The following is a 22434-nucleotide window of genomic DNA, read 5'->3' on the forward strand; positions in this document are numbered from 1 at the left end:
TATAACCTACATTTTTGTATTTGCACTGCATAAAATAAACAATAAAAAATCGTCAGCATGAAGAAGCAGGCATCCGTCAGGGTTTGCATTTGTTTAAAAAGTGACTTACACATGAAGTGATGCATAAAATCTGATTTTTGCAATGCTGGTAAAGGATAGGCTACATTTTCTTTATTCATAGAATTACAGTCCCACAATGGGAAATGTTTTTTTGTAAATATGAAGAAAGCAGCAGCCTAAAGATTGCCTACAATAAAAGAACCGTTCTTGAGTAACTGCACTACTTTGACTGTTTGCTCTAGGTGTGTGGTTCAATATTGTTTTAATAGTGACAGCATTACTCCAAAGGTCTGATGGTTAATTCGCCTCCATCAGTCTGACCTGGAAGTGTGCTCGGTGAGGCGGGCGGTGCCGTCTTTCTACATCCGGTGCGCTCGGACCTCTCTCGGGCAGCGAAGGCAGACGAGCGGCGAAGAATGGAGAGCGCTGCTGCCGCTAACGACGCTCCGCTGCTGGCGTGAAACACCAGCGACAAGTCACAGCGAAAAAAAACCCCAGCACACTTTAGCCCCGGCCACTCGTGTTACATTTTGGCGTGACGGATACACGAGCCGCGTCCGCATCGTGTGGATTCATCACGGCGAAGGTGAGCCTGTGGTGTTCGCCAGCAGAGCAACATTTAGACAGGAGGCTTTTGGCTGTTAGCTCATATTTTCTCTGCTAACGGAGCTAATTTCCTTGTTGCGCTCGGACCAGCTGTCACCTACCTCCCCACCAGTGGGTGTTAGCAAAGGCGTTAACACCAGGCGACGAGTCCGGCGGCTTTATTTGCTCACCGTTGACTACCTTGGTTTATCATTGACAAGAAAATGTGTGTGGCGTTTTTTCTTCTTTTTTCGTATGTACTATTTGAAGCCCAGAGTAACAGCCACTGTGGCTAAGCAGTGTTTGGCTAACGTTAGCTTTGTTTCTGGTCAGTTAGGTTTTCTGTTGGGGAGCTGGGGGGGGGGGCTGGCTAACTTGGCTGACGGTTAGTTGGATCACTAATCGATGTGACCATCACTAATGTCAGGGGCTGTCAAGGCTGCCTTTTGTCCGTAAAACACTGCCAGCCCGCTTCCTTGTTTTGACCGAAGCGGAGGCCTGCTTACAAAGGATCGATCATCTTGATATTAGCCTCAGCTGCTCTGCCCTGCACGTCCTCACATACGTCCTGTTATCTACTCCTCGGTGCACGCTCAGGGATGGACACACAGGATGGGACAAAATATAAAATGAGCCTTTTTTGTTTTGTTTTTAAACCAAGGCCCCTTCCTCAGCCTGAGCAGAGGTGTTTTGAATCACTCAATTGGTCCAAGTTTGATTGTAGTGGAAATATTAAAGTTGGATTGTACCTCCCTCCCAGTCTAGATGTTCTTTGCTCATTCAAATGTGCACAGATAAGTTCGGATTTCCCCTGGCTCCACTGCATACATGACTTGTTTCAGAATCAATAGAGTCGTCCCCCTATCTATCAACATAATTGGTTATCCCATTTTCCACTAAGTTATAGTGTGGCATGCTCTAAGAGAGCAATGCACACACCAGCCCTGAAGTTGACATTGCATTCATAGACCTGGATGTTTGTCCAAAAGCAGAGCAGTGTGGATCCATGATGAATTATTGTTGGCAGCAATCAGTGAAGTTCAAGCAGGCTAAAACGTTGTAATCACGAAATGGGAGATATACTTCTGCTGATGGTGCACTATTTGTGAGATTTGTAGATTAAACCCGTTCTTGAGATCATGAGACTATTTTCATAGATGTGGGTGCATTTCACACACAGCAGTCGTATGTGCTTGCATTGTTCTGCACGAATCAATGGAGCAGAAAAAGTATGGATATTGTAGATTCCTACCAGTTGTAGGTGATCAGTGCTGGTTTAAAGGAGAGAGAGAGGCAACTGCTGGCTGGCGCTGCCACAGTAGGAGTCTGCGCTGTTGGCAGCAGGGCCCCCTCTCAGGCTGATCTTTCCACTGAAGGTTAATCACTCTGCTCGGAGCCTTTATGTTCTGTAAAAATGAAAAGATGTCAACAGATTAGTCATTTTTTAAATAGAGGCTAATCAGCTAGAAGCATTTCAGGTTCTCAAGATATGTTGACAGGCAAATTTTCATCCCCACCTTTTTGTGTGTCACTGAAGGAAATGGACTAGTGAATGATGCTGTATTTTAAAACTAGCAATAGCCTAACCAATTTCATAATTTTTTCCCCAAACTTGTGAAACATTCAGTTTGGATTACAGCATCATCAGTTTTTTTTTTTTTATCTTTTTGGTGTCAGTCTTGCTGCTATGGTTTTCATGTACCCTAACTGTATCTTGTTTACTAACTAAATATCTGCATGTGCATCATAATTTTCAGAAAAAAATCCAGAGAATTGAAAGTCAGTTGTGTATTCCACCTGATACCATATCAGTGACACCCCATAGATGAGAGAGCGGTGAAACATTTTATCTGTAGTCGCAGCAGCTTCATGTTGATAGCATCTCTAGCTATGACAACTTCTGTTTATGGTGAATTAACTTTTATTTAAAGGGACAACAAGGAGTTTCTATTTGGTTATAAAAAAAGTCTCACGTTAATGTGGATGAATCTCCGCTACCCGCACTTGTTAATGGGCCCATTTTCGATAAATATATCGTTTTGTCTCTATCATTATTTTGTTATTATTAGTGGTGGTGGAAATGCTGATCGAGCCGACCAGCGTTTCTTTACTTTCGGTGTCGCAGCGAGTCATGAGAATATCGGCGCCGGATCACCGTTTATGGTCGGAACTACGACGGTATCTGATCGTCTTCGAACCTCTGACTTTAATTCTTGATGAATGAAAACATGAGTCTGTCTTGCGCCGGTCAAAGAATTTCACGGTGCGGAGGCTCATAAATGTAGTGTGAAAACACTTCGCTTTTCCAAAACTCCTCGTTGTCCCTTTAAAAGTGTAAAGTGGTTGGACGTCCTCACAGTGGAGAATCACAATTTCACTTGAACAGAATTAAATACATGCGGTTGTTCAAAAATAATATGCGATGGTATTTCTGTGCATGCTAATTTGCATTGCACGTATGAGGTTAGCTCATGGATGAAATAATTATGACTGCAGTTATCTTGGAAGTTAAATGAGTCACATTCTAATGTGTTAATTATTACAATGCTAAATCATTGTGTATGTCTTGCATTTAATGAGAAATGGGTTCATTAGTCGACGCGCGTATTGATGTCGGTATCTCTGGTGCGCTCATGCTCCGGTCATGACAGCATCAGATTAACCTATCTAACATCAAGGCTGTGCTGTCATGCAGCTTTACCATCAGCAAAAACAGGCAGCCACATTTACCACACATCTACTCTAGTCCAGCACATAAACCAACTCAAGTCCCCGCCATGAAAGTGTAATATGACACTCAATACACAAAGCATGGACACAGTTACAACAACTGAGCACCAGCTCAGCATTTCTCCATCATGCTCATCAGCTCAGAGCTGCACCTGGAGATGTAGGGGTGGGAATTAAGAATCGCTTCTCATTTAACCTCGGTTGTCTGTGGTCCGATTCCTGTCAGTGATGTAGCTCTGTCAGTATCAGTTCCTTGTATTATTACATGCACAATACAACATGCATATTGCCTATACTGGGGCGCTTTAATGTGCAACCTGGTCCTGGCTGTCTAATAAGGCACTTGTTTTGCTTTCTTTTTTGTTCTTGTTGTGTATTTTTTGGGGAGGTGTTGTGTATAAGCCCATATTGGGTTTTTAACTTACTATTCTTGTTTAATTTCTGTTTTTGTAATTGTACTTGACTTTTATGGTGCAAATAAATAAAATTAACTAAACAAAAAATAAATTCTATATTTGCATTGCAAATTTTAAGCAACTCTAGCAATAGTATTAGTAAAATGTACTTGACAGATTGATGCAGAAGTTGTGAAACGTTCAAATGCTTACAAAAAAGATGGTAAATAAGTCAGTAAATAATAGTGTCAATAAGCTAAGTCTGTAATGGCATTAGAGTGTCTAAAACCCTTTGATGTTCTCCGCGTGACAAACCAAATGACTTTAATGTAGTGCCAAAAGGTGTGTATCCTCAAACACGTGCTGGTTTATCAGGAGACATGGCACCTCCACCGGGATAAAGAGCTGGGGATTCCCCACCTTACATCAAAACTGAAGCAGCCATTAAGCACAACCCGAGAAGCCATTTGTACAGACCACAGAGCATTTTCTATTCCACAGTAACAGTCCAGCAGATTGCTTGAATTCGATCTCCACTTTATTAATTAGGTGGTCGACTGAGATGAATTCACACAGACTTGAATGCAGGATAATAAACTGCAATTTAATGCAGATACTCCACGGTGTTTATTTTGCAATTGGCTCACATGGACACAAGAAAAACAACACACTTCTGAAATGCTTGCTCCCCTCACAACGCCACCTCTCATTATGTCAAATACTATAGCACAGGGACAGAAGCAGTACATAGTTGTATTACATTTCACAGCTGTATGTAATATTTTCACAATAGAGAAGCGGAAGCAGGAAGTAACGTCGTCATGGGTCCTCAAATCAGAAAACGTCTCCATGTAGGCTAAGTGAACGGTAGTCAAAGTTTTATTTCGTGATCAGATTGAATTGCGCCATGAGAAAAAAATATGACCTCTACCTGTTTAAAACATCACGTTTCATGTCGAGAAATCAGCAGTTTATCGTAAAACGGCAACAGAAGAATGTATTTAGTGTAAAGACGCTCTACGGACTACAGATCTGTGTCCCACAAAAAATACGTCACCAACTGACACGGGAAAGGAAGGTCGCCATGTGGTGACGTCACCTACACCACCTGCAGTCTTTCTGGTTACGGATTCCTCGGAATAGTTTTACAACAAACTGCTGATTTCTCGGTATGAAACGTGATGTTTTAAACAGGTAGAGGTCATATTTTTTTCTCATGGCACAATTCAATCAGATCACGAAATAAAACTTTGACTCCCGTTCATTTACATGGAGACCTTTTCTGAGTTGAGGACCCATGATGGCGTTACTTCCTGCTTCCGCTTCGGCACTCTATACATTTTGATATATTTACACGTGTTTCATAATAAGCACATAGCATTAACCAGAAGTATGGATGACTCATTAGAGTCTATCATGTGCTTATTGCACCTTTGTAATTAAAGGGTGCAGATGTCTAGCCCCCATCATGAACGAGTTGCTGCCTTTTATAGCATGAATTAAGTTCTCGTCTCACTTTAATGTGTATTTTCCCATCCTAATCCTCAGCCTGGGCATGTCTGAACATGTTTCAGACACAGTGCAGCTCTGGTGAGACAGTGATACAAATGATAAAAGCAATGAAGCTGTACATTCACTTTTATGTCCATGAAGTCAATTTATACTTTACACTGTGTTCTTTCACATACAGCAGTACCTGTGACACAAGTGTTACTGTGCAATTCAACACCAGTCAGGGTTCATGTGAAAACACATTTAAGTGGAAATTGCACATCATTTTCACCATAACCGTAACAAACAAGGTCTGACGTAGGACTGAATGATGTGCAGAGACTGTGTTATTAAGTATTCATTTGGCAGATGTTGCAGTTGATCACATTGCATTCATAATTCTGTTAGAATGGCAATTTTGTCATTTTACGTGCAGTGGTAAAAAAAAAAAAAAAAAATGAAAGCGCATGATGTGATTTTTTTTTTTTTTTTTTTGTTAAAGAGAAGTAATAATCAAAATAATAACAATTAAAATGAATGGCATCTGTACCAAACCAGCATGTTTCTTTCACATCTCTTCAGCGCCATGATGCTTCCTGACTATGACACTTTATTGAGATTAATAATGCACCCTAGTCTTGTGCATTACACAAGAATGTTGCACTCTCATGTGCCAAAACAGGATTTTAATATCGATTTTAGCATTATCGCTGTGAAAATGAGGTAAGTCCTGAAATATTTGATCAGCCCTAATTTTACTCCCTCTGCATGAGCAGAGACAACTGTCCAGTGATGTGGCAGCCATTCATCAGCTGACCGGTTAACATGAATCACGCCCCTCTCTAGCTTTAGTACCGTGACCGTCCATGCTAACGTCTAGCCAGACGCTCCACTGATTGAATCTTCAGTGTAACAATCACAACGTGGAAGTTAAAGCTGCGTTTAGCCATGTTATAAGGTCAGGGTGTGATTGTGCAGCTCAGCAGTGATGTGTATAAAACCACAGTGCCTGCCTGGGCTCACACCGTATTCTGCTGTGACCAGGCTGAACACAGGTTGTGTGTGTGTGTTTTTCTGTCTGCAGCACAGCACAGCACAGCAGTTTGTGTGTTTGGGAAGAAAAAAAAAGGGTAACCTGAGCAAAGCTAAACACCAGTGCACACGGGATGAGACAGGCTTACAGATGATTATTTGCACAATGGAAACTGTTACAGGCCCGCCACTGGTCCTTGCTGCAAACCTGTTTTATGGCCATGTTGTTCTGTTCCTGGTTTTATGTAACAGCAACAGTGCACGGTTGCCCTTGAGAGCAAACTAGCTGTCTTTGATGCTGAGATCTGTGCAGGCAATACTGAGCATGAGTCATCCGGAAGCCCACACACAAATACTTTGAGCAGCAGCCTTTGCAGCCGTGCTCAGGAATTACAACATTGTCATGAAAACATTAGCTGTTGTTTTTTTGTTTTTTTCATTGAAAACATAAAAAAAAGTATCTTTTAATAGAAACCATAGAGCAGTGGTTTGTTATTTTTTTGTTTTAATAATTAGTTGTAATGGTAATGAATGGAACTGGCAGTCTGCTTAATGTATCGGCAAGCTTCTCATCTGCAGTTTGCTTCAGTCCTTTAACTTAGTGAAGATGATGAACACAATAGGAAGTCCCTAAGAGGCAGTTTTTTAACACCTTGTGTGTGTGTGTGATTGCTTAATCACGCACCAAAAAGTCTCCGTTTTTTTTTTCCAACCACATGATTTAATATAATTTGTATAATTGACCCTTCGCGTAAGCCCCGCCCCCTTGGTTACTGTTGCTACGCCGGGCAAGCTTTCACTCCCAGCCATGCTCCTGGCAATATTTGGTATCGATTTCAAAGGAAATATCATTAAACTGTTCTGAGATAATAGAGAGAAGAAGTCACAAAGATCATTCAGAGTTTTCAGTGACGTGACTCGCGCAGGAGGATAAAACATCTGTTCAACGACACGACTGGACAATGTACAGAGCATCAGTAAGGGCTGGTCATTTTACCGTCTATCAACCCACCAAGACTTAGGTCATCTCACTGGTCATGAAACGTTGTCAAACTGCAAGTTTTGGGGCGATTGTGAACCACATACAGCTTTCGCTGCTGTTTTGTTTTCTCCCAGCGCTGTATCAGTCAGTGAAAGCAGTCCCTGCCTGGAGGATCCCTGGCCTAAAAGCCCAGGTAAACGCGGTAAAAGTACAGCTGTCATTTCGGAGGTGAACATATGGTTATCCCCATATTTACACTTGCTCAAGTCGAAAAAAAAAGTCCGCTCGTATCTGAACATCTCTATATTGCTGCTGCCGCCGCCGCCACCGCCGTAGTAGCAGCAGCAACAACAACATCCTTCTCTACAAACAAATGTTTTTCGTCCTAGTCTCAAAATGTGTCCACAAAAGCAAACGTAATGACTCGCTGCGGAAAGCTTGCCAGGCCTATAGTTACGGTTGCTAACGTAGGATTGGACAATAGCCGTTTGTGGGAGGAGTTGGCGAAGGGTCAATTCATGCCCATGGTAGAAGGGGGGGTAGATTGAACTAAAATGATTTTGCTGAGCACTTGATAAAATGAGATCAGCCTCCATCAAGTTGAACTTTGGCGTCATTGCGGGCGCACGTAGCTTTATTTAATTGTTTACATGACGTTTCTAGCTGATGCTGTCCAGAGTCTTCAATGTTTTCGTGGTCACAGACAGACTGTGACTTAAGGTTTATGTTGATGCTTCAACTGGCTGCTGTGTTTTCTGTGATCACTGAGAGCTGATGACTATCTCTGTAGCACAGAAGCACACTCACCATCTACCACTGTCTACTTGTAAACAGTGTGTGTTATTTCTTATGACCTTCAGTATGAGTTCAACTGGCTGTCATAGGGTGAAGTTAGAAAATTGACACTGTTAATTGTAATTGGGGAAATATTTCTTCACTTAATTCAGCATTGTTTCAACAATTTATTCAGCTCATTCAGCTTCCAGCTTTCAGGATTCACCCATATTTCCTTCAAGAAATGCATTCTCTAGTTCATTATGTTAGTGGTCTTTTGTAAGATTTTTAAAGGGATAGTTCAACATTTGGGCAAATTTGCCTATTGCTATAATCCCTATAGTCATAGTGGTAGGTAGGGTTGGGCGGTATGACGGTATTATACCGTGTGACGGTATAAAGTGTCTACCGGTAGAGATTTTGCAATACCGTTTATACCGGAGAAAGAGCAGATGTCTGCGGCATCTCTCTGAAGTCACTGTAGTTACACCGCCTCCACACACGGGGGAGCCGGCACTGCAGCAGACTGCTTGGCGTGGTTGCATCAGCACGACGAAGAAGAAACAGCTTTACCGTTACCGGAGGCTTACCGGAGTGATAACAATCATGGCGGAGGCAGAGAGTGAAAGCAGAAGGGGGAGCATAATATAATACATCCATGAGTGGGAGTCACGAGGAAACGGAGGCAGCCCGACCCGCCCAACAAGACGAAAAAGTGAAAGTAATTCACTCCAGCCGTAATTTTTTTCGATCGATCAGCTGTGTTTACCGTTTCATGTGTCATAGTTCTGATGTTTAGACAGATGAATCAGACCTCTAACACATCCTAAAGTTTGACTTGTCAGAGTTTTTCAGAAGAGGAGTAAGTCAGGTTATAAGCAATGCTAATTTCTGTTAGCCCGTCTATGGTGTTTTACATTATACGTTAGCATTAAGCTAGCGGGCTTTTTATGCTTAGTTGTGACACTGGCTGTGTGTGTTTTAAACGTTATTTCAAACTATGTAGGTTTGATTGAACATCTTTGATGCTTAAATATATATTGCCGCTTAACATATTGCTTTACTCCTCTTTCTATGTGCCATTTTTACTGTAGGACAGGCTAGCCTAGGACACTGTTTATTATGGTCACTTCCGTCCGTCCCTCCCACCCACCCACCGTTTTTCCGTCAGTTGTTGACATTTGAGCCCGTACTACCATCACTGTAAAGGTTACTTACTACCTTAGGAACTCTAAAGTAACTTTTTTGATTTTCCCGGTTTGACCTGTTTGAACAGCCATAGACAGCACAGAGTACCGTAGGCATTTTTGTAAAATGCAAATTTGTGATGTTGTGATTTCTTTTTATATAATTGCACTAACTGGAGCAAGACTGCTCTGGCATTTTTCCTGTTTGTTTTTTTAATTTTTTAATAGAAATCCAAGTTAAAAAATAAAAGAGGAAAATTATCAAATGCGACAGTATGGTTATTTTAAGCACTTGAATTTACAGGGGGAAAAAACATACCGTGATATATACCGTTACCGTGATATGAAATTACTCATACCGTGATATAAGATTTTGCTCATACCGCCCAACCCTAGTGGTAGGTTCATTACCTTTAAATTATGGGTGCATGTTGTTTTGAGATCTGCGGGGCAGAGACGCCAGCTGCTCAGCGAACACAATGGAGGTGAATGGTACATGAATGGTACAATGGTAATCGTGTAACATTACGAGACAGAGTTGTTTTCGAGGGAAATGCACAGAAGGAACTACATTCCAGACTAGGGGTGTACAGCCAGTGCACTATTCGGATTCGGATTCAGGCTTTTAAAAAAAACTTTGGATTCGGATTCGGGAAGAAACCGGAAGTGGGCGCACTGACTTCAGCCGAGCTAGTGCTACGCCGAGCTAGCCGGCTAACTTCCGCTTTAGCTCTCGGCTGAATAATTTAATGGTGCGGCTCTTCTAGACTTCCCAAACGTAATCGGACTGAATGGATCAAATTCTGGTAGAGAAACGAGTCGTTTCGCGGGGTTGTGACACTCAAAAAAAATTATCCACCGTTATAGCCGCTTCTTTTCCCATTTTTTTGTAATGCAATGCATGCAGGGAGTTGCTATTTCTTAACAATCCTAACTAGGACTGGGTAAAAAAATCGATTTAATCGATTTTGAATCGATTTCATTTAAATTTTGTAATATCGATTCACAGGGCATGAGAACGATTTTTTCCCCCGGTAGTCTCGTGCGTGATGAAGCAACGGCGCGGTTATGTCTGGCGCTCTGACCTCAGTAACTACGAGCGGAGTTTCTTTCTTCCTCTTTGTAACTGTGCAATGTAGCTATTGCTGTGTTTGATATGAATAAAAACCAAACCAAACTACGAGCAGAGATCACGTCAGCTCAGGTGATCTGCAGGTTATCGTTTCACTTGAGCGCTCCGACGCTGTGTGTGTGTCTGTGTGTGGCAGCGGTGCAGAGCTGACACACACACACACAGACATCTACAGGAACCGCATGTTCTTCACGCCGTAGGTGAGCCAACATACTGTATGATACGTGTTACCGCAGAATAAAAGACACGAGCAGCTCCGTGTTTTCACAGTGCGACTTTTCTCCTCCACTTTATGACCGTCGGATCATAACACATGACGCCCGAACTCCGGAGGGAGGCGACGTGACCGGGCCGGACTCGTCACAGGAACCACTCCACACATTCACCGTCACTTTATTTACCATGGGCTCCGTTTCCCTCAAGAGGGAGGGAGGGAGCTTTAGCTGCTGCAGACTTGATTTGAGACAGTTTGAAGTTTACTTTTAGTTTTTAGTTTTTTTTTTTTTTTTACCATTAATATTATTTTTGCACTTAAAGAAACAATGCCTTAATTATAAATTAATTAATTAATGCAATTTGCAGTGATGGAATGTTGCAGTTCAAGTTCACTTTCACTTGCAATTCCTTTTTAATTTCAAAATTGCCCTTTTGAGACTTGGGACAGTTTTATTTACAGTTCAAGTTTAAACTGTCAAATTTACAAGTTTGTACTTAAAGCAGAAGTGAGTGATCCGGTCGTTTTCGCTAATGCTGCGTTCCAGGCAGGCTTTTGAAATCGTAAATTACAGCTTCAAGTCACAACTTACGACTTTGTAGCGTTCCAGGCAACCCACTCGTGTTTTTCCGACCTGTTTTACCGGTGAAAGTCACTATAACGGCCACTCGTAACTTCCGACCGGTGAACTCGTACCAGATCGAACTGGTACCACTTCACGGTCGGAAAAATACGAGTTTCCTTGAACGCACCATAACAGTCCTCGTCGCTACGTCACCACATTCACGGCGTTCCTTGGCTGCACACACAGCCCTGCATGCCGTTCTCTCTCCTCATTGGATAAAAACTGTAGGATACGATAAATGTTTTCTCTTCGGCTCAGAGCAGAGCAGAGTGACTGACAGACCCGTGTTTCAGTCCAAACACTCTATGTAAGTGATTGCTGTCGGAAGATAGAACTATTTAAGACTTATATTAACACAAATATATCACTCACTTCTGCTTTAAAATCTGTTGTTTATGGTGAAAAGAATAAAAAATAAAGAACACTGTATTTTGTAATAGAGTTGAGCCATTTTCATTTTTCAAGAGGAGATTGCATCGATTCTAATGAAATCGAAAATCGAATTGAATCAAATCGTGATTAATCGATTTAAAACCTTAGGAATCGAAATTGAATCGATTCAGGAAATTGGCCGCAATACCCAGCCCTAATCCTAACGTGAACTGGACACAAATGAAACAGGGTGACTCCCGTGGCGGCAGCCGGCAATAATACCTAGCTGCAGCCACCCACTACACCCTGTAGACCCTTCTCGCAGCCGGCAGTGTTGGCTGCTGGTGTTTGGCGCTCTACTCGTGTTGTGCTTCTACGCACCAACGTTACGGTGCATTAGCGCCACCTACTGTGTTGGAGTGTGAACCAGAATCAGCTGGTTATGGGCTGTTGCTGATCCAAACATTTATTTTTCTTTAGAAAAAAGCTCCAGAATAATGAGGAGAAACTTCGGACGGAAAAACAATTCGGGATCAAAGCATTGTTCGTGTACTTCCGAATATGTATTCGGATTCGTGTACACCCCTATTCCAGACACGGCTGCTGCGGGCGGAGTGATTTCAAAAGCGCAAGTAGTTCCGAGCATTTGCTTCATGTGTCGTAATGATGATTATACTTGTACAGTACACATCGGTGGAACTGATTCCACCAGTGAACCCTGTTCCTAGGTAACCATGTTGACACATTCTACAATAATTTATTATTATCAAAGGAAAACGGTCTTTGTTATAACGCAATAGCGAAATAAATTAATCCTTTATCACGAGAAAACAGACTTTGTTATATTGAGATAATTAAATAATGAGTAGTTATCACAAGAAAACTGCAATAAAATAAAAACATTTTACACGTGGCTGTTCTTGTGAATATTAAGGAGGATTTTTTTTGACCCAGGGAACAACTCCATGTTCCATGTGCTGCTCTGTGTGGAGAGTTGAAGGTCTTATGTCCGTGACACATGCTGTGCTCTGTCTGCTGCAGGTCTTCCACCTTCTCCTTCCTGTGACAAATGTTGAGGCCAGAGATCAGCCTGTACGACAGCTGCTAGAGGTGACGGGGCGAGGACGGGAGGAGCGCTCCTTAGCCGTCCCAGGTTTTGTCTCATGAGAGTGACTGTGCCGTCCAGGCACCGCCAGTGACCGGGGCTGTGGCTGTGGTGGGCCCGGCCTAGGAGGCCTTTGTGTACATTGCTCCAGGCTCCCGCCGACCTGTGCGCCTCACACCATGGATCAACAAAGAGATAAATATGGTGAGCGGCCGGCCAGGAGCACCAAGGTTTCCCAGGGCAGCCGCAGCGGACACTCGTCCCGACCGTCTGGCTCCTCAAGTTCCTCTGGGGTCCTCATGGTGGGGCCAAATTTTCGTGTGGGCAAGAAGATCGGCTGTGGAAACTTTGGTGAACTGAAGCTTGGTAAGTTGACTCTGGCTCAAGGCAAAAGTTGAAACTCATACAGCAGTTCTTGGTGTGTAACTACACACACAACAGCCTCTTCATGGCAGTTATTGTCTTCAGTCTGCATTTAAAAACACCTTTAAGCCCTCGTTATTCTTGCTGTAAACTACGCTGGGCGAGCGCATCATGGCTTCCACGCGTAATCTGCGTCCGTTTGATGCGTCGGCTGCGACCGAGCGCACATATCGACGCGAGGTGACGCGACGCAGGATACGCGTGGCAGCTCGCGTGCGCGTAGTTTACAGCAAGTATATCTCGGCCCTTAGGGAGCAGGGGCCGGTTGCACCACCTCTCACTAAGTGTTTACTAACCTTAGTAAATGTGTAAGTGTTTACTAAATCAAGATTTAGTCATTACTAAATTAAAATGGGTTGCACCAGTTTTACTAGGAATCACTTAGAGCCAGTAATTACTAAGTGTTTACTAAATATTTACACCTACCCTAGGGGTTGTGTAACTGTTTACTAGTTACAGTTTGTCGACATAGGATCAAAACCAACTGAAAAAAACCAACAACAACTAGCTTAACGGCTCGTTTAGAGAGGTTTGCTTTACAAAACAGAGAACCTGCCGTTAGGAAAAGGGTTTTGAGAGACAGAATCCACCTTTAGATGTATATGATGACTTTGATATTTACTGTCGGTACTGTTTAAATACGCGACCACATAATGCGGATCACGGACATGGACTAGTCCAACTAACTGGTGTGGAGACCCAGGTATTTAAAGCAGAAGTAAGCGATCCGGTCGTTTTGGCTAATGCTGCGTTCCAGGCAGGCTTTTGAAATCGTAAATTACAGCTTCAAGTCACAACTTACGACTTTGTAGCGTTCCAGGCAACCCACTCGTGTTTTTCCGACCTGTTTTACCTGTGAAAGTCACTATAACGGCCACTCGTAACTTCCGACCCGTGAACTCGTACCAGATCGAACTGGTACGACTTCACAGGTCGGAAAAACAGGAGTTACGAGTTTCCTTGAACGCACCATAACAGTCCTCGTCCCTACGTCACCACATTCACGGCGTCCCTTGGCTGCACACACAGCCCTGCATGCCGTTCTCTCTCCTCATTGGATAAAAACTGTAGGATACGATAAATGTTTTCTCTTCGGCTCAGAGCAGAGCAGAGTGACTGACAGACCCGTGTTTCGGTCCAAACACTCTATGTAAGTGATTGCTGTCGGAAGATATAACTATTTAAGACTTATATTAACACAAATATATCACTCACTTCTGCTTTAACCTCTTGACTCTTGTGTGTCGGGTGGCGCTGGCGCCAGTGTGAAACCTCAACGAGTACGTGCAGCTGCCCGTGCAGCAGAAATACCACAACATTGCCGGCAGCTTCCGTGTCGATGGGACACACTTCAAAATAAAAGCTCCCAGCTGTTCCTGTGTACATTCTGCTCCGCACGCTGATTGGGTAGCCAAGTTGTTGTTGTCACTTAATGCGACTAGTAACCTGCTAGTAACCACTTATGCATTTACTAGATACGGGATTGCATAAACAATAAGTAATTACTAAATCCTGAATTTAGTAGAGAGATACGCCAACCTGGTGCAACCCCACCCTGTTGCTTAACTTCACTGATTTTAAAGGCTTTAGTTGATGATGCTGTTTAATTTAATTACTGTACAGATAGAGTGTGTCTTCACACCATTATATGAATCAGGGTCTCTCTGTGTAGAAGGTCTAATCTATCACAGGGCTGCACTATTTAATTTTAATGAAATTTAATGAAAATACGTCTGATACAGGATGTAAATCCTCTATATCAGCCTTTCTCAAAGTGGGTGCCGCGGCACACTGGGGTGCCGTCTGACTGCGTCAGGGGTGCCGTGAAAAAAATTCGGACATTTCATAGAATACATTCTTTTTACGTAGGCTATATGCAAAAAGGGGCCGTGTCCACCGGACGCCCTTTTAGCGCTCTGAGCATCTACTTTCCGTTCAGATCCTATGGAGCTCAGCGCTCACACCGCTCAGCGCCCTCGGCAGAAAAAAAGCTCTCGGCGCTTCCTTTTTTTGTCACAGCGCTCAGAGCGCTCAGAGTTGAAATATGTTCAACTTTGATGTATAAAAACACTCTGCAGTGACACGGTGGAAATTCTCTGATTGTTCGGAACGGAGTCAGAACGGAGCGGAGACGCCGGTGGATATTCATTTGAGCGCGTGCCTGCGCGCTGCGCTCATGTAGACCTTTCTCTCTCTTCTCACTTTGCGGATAATTGTGTGCGTGTGTGTGTGTGTGTGCATAGGCTATGTAGGCACCTATGCACCCTGCATTTACAGTTTGTATTATGCTCTGTTAAATAATACTGTCCTGTCTAAATAAACAGGACATTTACATTTAGGCTATGCAGTGTCATTTTGAATTATATTTTACACAGGGGTGCCGTGAGATTTTATGCACTTTTGAAAGGTGCCGTGACTGAAAAAAGTTTGAGAAACGCTGCTATATCAGACTCAAAATTATGACAAGTACAAAAAATAAACACAAATAGGCCATTAGAAACTTCAATAACCCGTACATAATATCACTTAAATACATATAACAGAATAATCCAAAATTAATCTCCCACATTTCCTCAAAGAAAAACAACAAAACAAATAAAATACCAAGGCTACAAATTCATAACCTTGCTTTATAATTATATAAAAAACCCTAATTGACCAGAAATGATCAAGTCTATTTTTAAAAGAGTTCACTACAAGAGTGCACTTCATCCTCAGGAAGCTCATTCCATACTTTTACAGCCCTAAGTGCAAAAAAATGTTTTCTTCTGTCACAACGATACATTTTTGGTAGGAGTTTTAAGGTGTTCCCTCTTATGGCGCATTTCCACTAGCACGGTTCGGCTCGGTACGGCACGGCTCGGCGCGCTATTGCGTGTTTCCACTAGCACGCAGTACCTGCAACCGGGTACATTTTTGGTATCACCTCAGCCCTGGTTCCAAGCGAGCCGAAGCGTTACTAAAACGTGACGTCAGCCGACTGCCTTCCACTGATTGGCCGATGAGTGTCGTCACTGGAAGCGACGACCGACAACAGAAATGTTCCTGCTGAAGCCTGTTATTACCAGAGAATTTCTAATATTGAGACTGGCTCTGTTATTACGTGACTTTATTAAGTTTTAATATTTTTTCATGCGAGAAAGTAACTGTTTAGATCCCCATGTGCGGTTAGTTTATCCAAACGACGGCTGTTCAGAAGTTTGCCCCGATGTTTTTCGAGTGTGAAGCTCCAGGTCCGAGCAGCGACCGCGACATCACAGAGGCAGCAGCCCGGCTCCTGACGTGCTCCGCCGGCCAGCCTACCACCGTCACCCCGAGGAGAAAACCACCGCTAATTAACTTCCCCGATGGCTTTTAGAGGTTTACCACCGGCTGGTTAAACTCAAAACTTAAAATGTTGGTCTCATTGATGAAATCTAACAATTGTGGCTGTAGCAGAAGTTTGTTTGTGGTTAGACAGAAGAGCAGCACTGCCTTGGGGTCTGTACGCACAGAAAACACAGAAAACACCACATTTACATCAATAAATAAATGTTTTACAATGAACCAGGCCGATCTCAGAGCTGGCAAGACTCTCCGGTAAGGCATATTGAACGGTTAAATGTCATTAACGGGACGAGAGCATAGGAGTCAAAACGGCGGTTTAAAGCTAGCTACAGCGAGGGTAGGTTCACTTCCTGTTTTCAAAGTAAAAGCACCAATTCTATCGTAATGGCTTTCCTTATGATAAAAGGCAACGGGTATTTTATTTTGTGAAAATAACCGGAAGTGCGTTGCTCACTACGGCTAGCTTTAGTAACGCCGACTTCGTTGAAACAAAACAGCTGGTATTTTGTCAGATTTTCAACATGTTGGGGATCTAAACGACTACTTTCTCGCCTGAAAATGATTCAAATGTTGCTAAAGTTATATATTTACTGAGTTTAGAGCGTTGCTCGGCGACGTGTAAATGACGTCACGGCGGTACTAGTGATACTCAGTTGTAAAGGAAACACAACCAAACCGAGCCGAGCCGTGCCGTGCCGAGCCGTACCGAGCCGAGCCGTGCTAGTGGAAATGCGCCAATAGTAGACTGTGTTACCTTTGCTCAGATGGACCTAAAAGAGTATAAACTCACCGTAGAGCTGCATTGTTGCATTTTCTGTCCTCCAACTTTTACTTGGACTTTGCAAAGTTTGGAGAGACAATTTTTATAAAAATCCTTCTTCACAAATAGTTGCTTATTCCCTGGTGAACATGATGTCAACACTTAAAGTGGTGTACTTTGCTTCTGAATGCCATCTAACGTTAGCTTTTCCTTTCCTTCTATTTCAGGTAAAAATCTCTACACCAACGAGTATGTAGCTATTAAACTGGTAAGTGCACTGTGAGTCCTCACCTTTGAATACAAATAAATCCTGTACAAAATGACAATGATAAAATCAACCAAACCTTTAAAGTCAAAAAATGTGTGTGAGTATTCATAAATTACATAACATTTAACAAAGAGTAGGTTGTTTTTTTCGTGATTGTTATTATAGTTTGAGTTGTATATTTTCAATATCATATTTTAAAAAAAAGTAGCACACAGTGTTGTTGATTGTAGAGATGCTTCTGAAATGTTGCTAATAAGATATAATAAATATAATGTAGACACATCTTACTGGATGCCAGTGCCCTTCAGAGTTTGTTTTCAGGACTAGGACTAGAAATCACTTGTGCTCCAAACAAAGTGAAGCCGGCTGCAGTGAGGCGGCCATCAGGCTCCACTGCTCTGGTCTTAAAGAGAAATGTGAACGAGGTGTAGACGCTTGGCTAGGTGTGGTTTTCCAGTGGCTGCTGGACTGGAAGTCATGACTCCTGAGTCATGCCTTTATCATCGCTCACTAGAGAGTCATAATTTCACTATCAAAGTATTAAGCTGGCCGAGCTGGGTAGCTTCAGCCACTCACACTGCTGCGGTGTGCCGACACTGACACACTGTTCAAAACAACCTCGCTGAAGTGGGAAGACATTTTTGGGTTTCGGAGAAACTATGTGACCTTTAACAAAGTCTTTAGTTCATTACCAATTTTCCTAAGAAATGTCTTTTCTTGATTGTCTCTCTAAATTCTATTATAATCAAAGGTTGTTTTGGGATGTGCTGTTTTCTCCCCACACTGAATGGGATGTTTGTGTCGAGTGCATCTTTGGGGAAAGACTTGATAGTTGATATGGAGACGGGCGTAAATGATTGTGATATGGAGACTGAACGAAGCTTTTCACCAAGATTCAGACAACAGAGAAGTTTGCCATCTCGGAGTTTCAGACAAAGATGACAGAGATAAAGGACACATTGTTAATCGCACCCGTCAGGATGTCATATCTATGTTTGAGATTTTGGTGATGCCTGGGCCTGGGGAGAATTAATGTTTGGATTTGGCCTCATATGCAAGAATTGATTGATTGATTAATGATATGGATAAAAGCAAATAACTTATTGTGTTTCTTTACTGATTAAACATGTGGTTTTAGGTGTTGTTTTTATTGTTTGTGAGGTCGTTGACATTAACTGACGGGTTTGAATGTGTCCACTGTGCAGGAACCAGTGAAGTCGAGGGCGCCACAGCTGCATCTAGAGTACCGGTTCTACAAAACACTGGGAACTACAGGTAAGGTCACAGATTTGTTCTCCACGCCTCCTGGTGTTTGTGTCTTGACTTCATGACAAAGGCGCGACTGTTTTGGGGAGATCAGCACAGGAGATCGCTTCATTTCCACAACAAGCGATTACTGCTCTTGCCCCGGGTTACGTATTGATATAAGGATGGGTCAGGGGCTTATTTTAATCTCCAGCCCTTTGTGTACGTGTATGAATTCCTACACGTGCGTAGAGAGCATGTTGAAAACAGACTTACCGGAGGTGGAGCAGGTCAATTTGAAACATGACATTAAGCTTCTTATCCAGCCACAAAACAGATGCATATGCAGCAGGTGTTACAGACAATATTCAAAAATGCCATTTGCAACATCCACTGCTGTGTGTTTGTAATGTCAGTGACTGTTGTGTACATTTCTGTCCGACTGAGTAAACACTGCATTTTTACCCTTGTGATTTTCTGTTGTCCTACATCCACATGTTACACACAAGTTCCATTCACCGCATGAGCCTAAAGGATATAGTCAAAGGTCAGTGCTAAGGGCACACCAGCAGACCCCGCAGATCCACCGGAGCTCCATCTCTCTGCACCAGCCGCCGCCTGCATCGCCCCCCTCCCACCCCTTCCCCTGCTGTTAGACCGGCCTCCCCTCCCTTCCCATGGTCCAGTCTACCACCCAGTCCTCCCATCGAGCTGACCGGCTCTCCCTGCCCCCCCCCTCCCCTCACCAGAGGCTGCCTTCATCAACTCCTGCTAACATTTCCATATTCCGCACATTCTGTGACAAACTGTAAACTGTTTTCTTGTCTGTAACAACATCTATTGCACGTCTGTCCGTCCTGGGTGAGGGATCCCTCCTCTGTTGCTCACCCTGAGGTTTCTCCTGTTTTTCCCTGTTAAAAGGGTTTCCATGGAGTTTTTCCTCAGTCGATGTGAGGGTCTAAGGACAGAGGATGTTGCTACGATGCCATGTAAAGCCCTTTGAGACAAACTGTTTGTAAAAACAGGCTATACAAATAAAATTGCCTTGCCTTGCCTTGCCTTTAAAGGGATAGCTCAACATTTTGGCAAATTGGCCCATTGCCATAATCCCTATAGTAGGTTTGTTACCTTTAATTGTTGGTGCAAGCTATTTTTAGAATGACGGAGCAGAGCCATGAGCTGCTCAGAGCTACGCTACGGAGGCTATTGGGATTTATTGGTTTCCCTCATCAAACTCATCACACTATGAGATAATAACGGAACGTTACGAGACAAGTTTGTTTTCGAGGTAAATTCATGCAAAACCGCTGATGCGCGTTCCTGTTGGGGCAGTTTTTTGTCAAGCAGTCTCTGCATTTGCCTCAAAAACAACTCAGTCTCATAACGTCCTGTTATCATCTCATAGCGTGGTGAATGTGCAGGTCACAACTTGTCCACCAGAGCGTTTTGGAGTTGTTGGATTGTGTATTTTATGAGTTTGATGAGGGAAACCAAGAAATCCCATTAGCTTCCATAGCGAAGGTCTGAGCAGCTCACGGCTCTGCTCCACCGTTCTAAAAATAGCTTGCACTGACAATTAAAGGTAATGAACCTACTGCTAAAACTATAGGGATTATGGCAATGGGCCAATTTGCCAACATGTTGAACTATTCCTTTAAATGATGTCTACTTAACATGCATCTGTGGATATGAAACTACCAATAACTTTACCATAACAGCCAATTTCAGCCAGTGCTTTATTTTCACTGCAGTGTGCACGTGCATATCAACAGGAGTAGTGCTTCTTCATCAAATGTAGTGTCAGGCCATTCAGGCCCAAATGACTACGACCCTGCAGTACATTTAATATTTTTGAATAATGGCTGTCCTTTTTTATTTTACTTATGTTCACACAAGAAATAGCAGTTTCTCCTTAACACTGTCTCGGTCATGGTGTTGACCCTGAGTGTGACGCCAATTTTTTACATCTTTTCTTACTCGATCCTCGTGTTTTTTTTGTTGTTTTTTGTTTTTTTTGGAGCCGTGCCATTAAAACTTTATTATCCAGGATCCTGAATGAAAGACAATACAATAATCACTGCTTCTCAACTTCTCTTCCCTTAACTCTGCTCTCTGGAGATTTTTTGTTTGTCATAAAAGATTAGTCAAGGTCTGCTGACGCATCCCTGTTACAGCAACCACTGACAAGAATCTTGTGAGGATTGAATGACTGCAACAGAGAATTAAATTAAGGGCAGACATTTTTAGTCTTGGTAGGAGAGGATATGGGTGGGAACTCTAGAAACAATGGAACAATAGAAAAACAATTATTTTCATGCTGTTCATTGCTCTTTGGTAAAATTAGTAAAATAATAATGTACACACATAGTGGTGTTTGTGACAGGGATATATCTGAACCCAGATCAGTTTGATCATGACGGCTGTGACTTTATCAACCAAAGGTGTTTTTTTTCCACAATACAGTGATGTGACAGTGTCACCGTTCAGCAGGTCCCAGGTCACAGTTGGCGCAGAGAATGAAAGCCATGTGATTGTGATGTACGGTCCTTGACGTGCTCTTTGAAGCTCCACGTATAAGATAACCAGACCGGGACTATAATGGCTATTGTTTTGCAAAAGGCAAGGGCTGGAAAAGGCCAACTGTGCGGAAACTCATTAAATATTTAGAGAGTGGGTCTGCCTCTCTTAGTACTAACCTGCCTCTGTTCTCTCCTCCAGATGGGATAATGTGACCTCATTTTCTTCTTGGCTGTGTGCTGTGCCACATTCCTCTCAGCCAATGTGGTTGTCACAGTATCTGCGCGACAGGGTCTTTATGAATTATGTGGTTTGACTCAGATGCTCAATCAGGTGTTGTTATCTGATGCATAACCAACCGTCACTGGATATTAATGAGGATGATTCAATTAGGAGTCGAGCATCCCCTTCTGAGCGTGACGAGAGAACGTTTGAGTCGTTTCTGTGTTCCTCTCCAAGACGGCAGACGTTACCGTGGCGAGGACAAAGATGTTGTTTTTTTTAAGAGCAAGAGGGTTTGTTCAGGGATGGGTGGATCCTATTGAGCTATTAAAGGTATTAGCCGCCAGTCTTCCTCATGAAACACTACACCAGCTCTTTAACCATCTCAGTCCCAGGGAGGAAATATTTCCAGCAGTGGCAGACTCGCTTGATTTTTACAGACATGTAAGGGAAGGGCCAGAGGTCTGGTCCTGGATGTGCGTTTGCTCTGGTGTCAAAGCATGAATCATAGGAAAGAATAAGAATAGAACTTGGAGAGCAACGTTTCAGGCGACTTAATGAAATTTTTACTACCTGCAGTTTACACAAGTCTCACTGGTCAAATAAAAAAAAAAAACAACAAACACACAACTATCGAGTTGTGTTAAGCATCACATCAGTGAAAAATGGGCTGATAATGTTGACGTCACTCTGTCCACACGCGTTTCACAGTTCTGTTTGGTTAGTGTCTTTAATTCAAAACAAGTGAAACAATCTCAGAATTGACAGCAAGTGCTGCATGATGACTAGACCATCCTCTGTATTTGTGGCCAGTCACACCACCATGACTAAACAGTATGTCACCTTTATTACTGCTGAACATGATCAGGCATTGTGGTTTGACAGAGTTGATGTCATGCTCTTTGATTGGATTATTAATAATTCAGTTTTTCAGCATTTTAACAAAAGAAAAAAATCTTTCTGTAAATGTCCATACCATCCAAAAATG

The 22434-nt window shown here is 42.8% G+C and overlaps 1 protein-coding gene across 4 annotated transcripts in view; it reads left to right on the plus strand.

Moving 5' to 3' along the window:
- Window positions 1-418: 418 nt before the first annotated feature.
- The window catches only part of csnk1g1 (casein kinase 1, gamma 1), a 53908-nt gene continuing 31892 nt past the window's right edge, over window positions 419-22434 (plus strand). For all 4 annotated transcript variants that reach the window (XM_083993628.1, XM_083993629.1, XM_083993630.1 and 1 more), the window contains exons 1-4: window positions 419-646; window positions 12621-13050; window positions 17422-17462; window positions 18668-18737. In XM_083993628.1, the coding sequence (XP_083849754.1) occupies window positions 12864-13050; window positions 17422-17462; window positions 18668-18737 (298 nt within the window). In that variant the 5' untranslated portion in view covers window positions 419-646; window positions 12621-12863. The remainder of the gene's footprint in view (window positions 647-12620; window positions 13051-17421; window positions 17463-18667; window positions 18738-22434) is intronic.

The sequence above is a fragment of the Trachurus trachurus genome (assembly GCF_905171665.1).
Source record: "Trachurus trachurus genome assembly, chromosome: 3".
Classification (NCBI taxonomy): domain Eukaryota; kingdom Metazoa; phylum Chordata; class Actinopteri; order Carangiformes; family Carangidae; genus Trachurus; species Trachurus trachurus.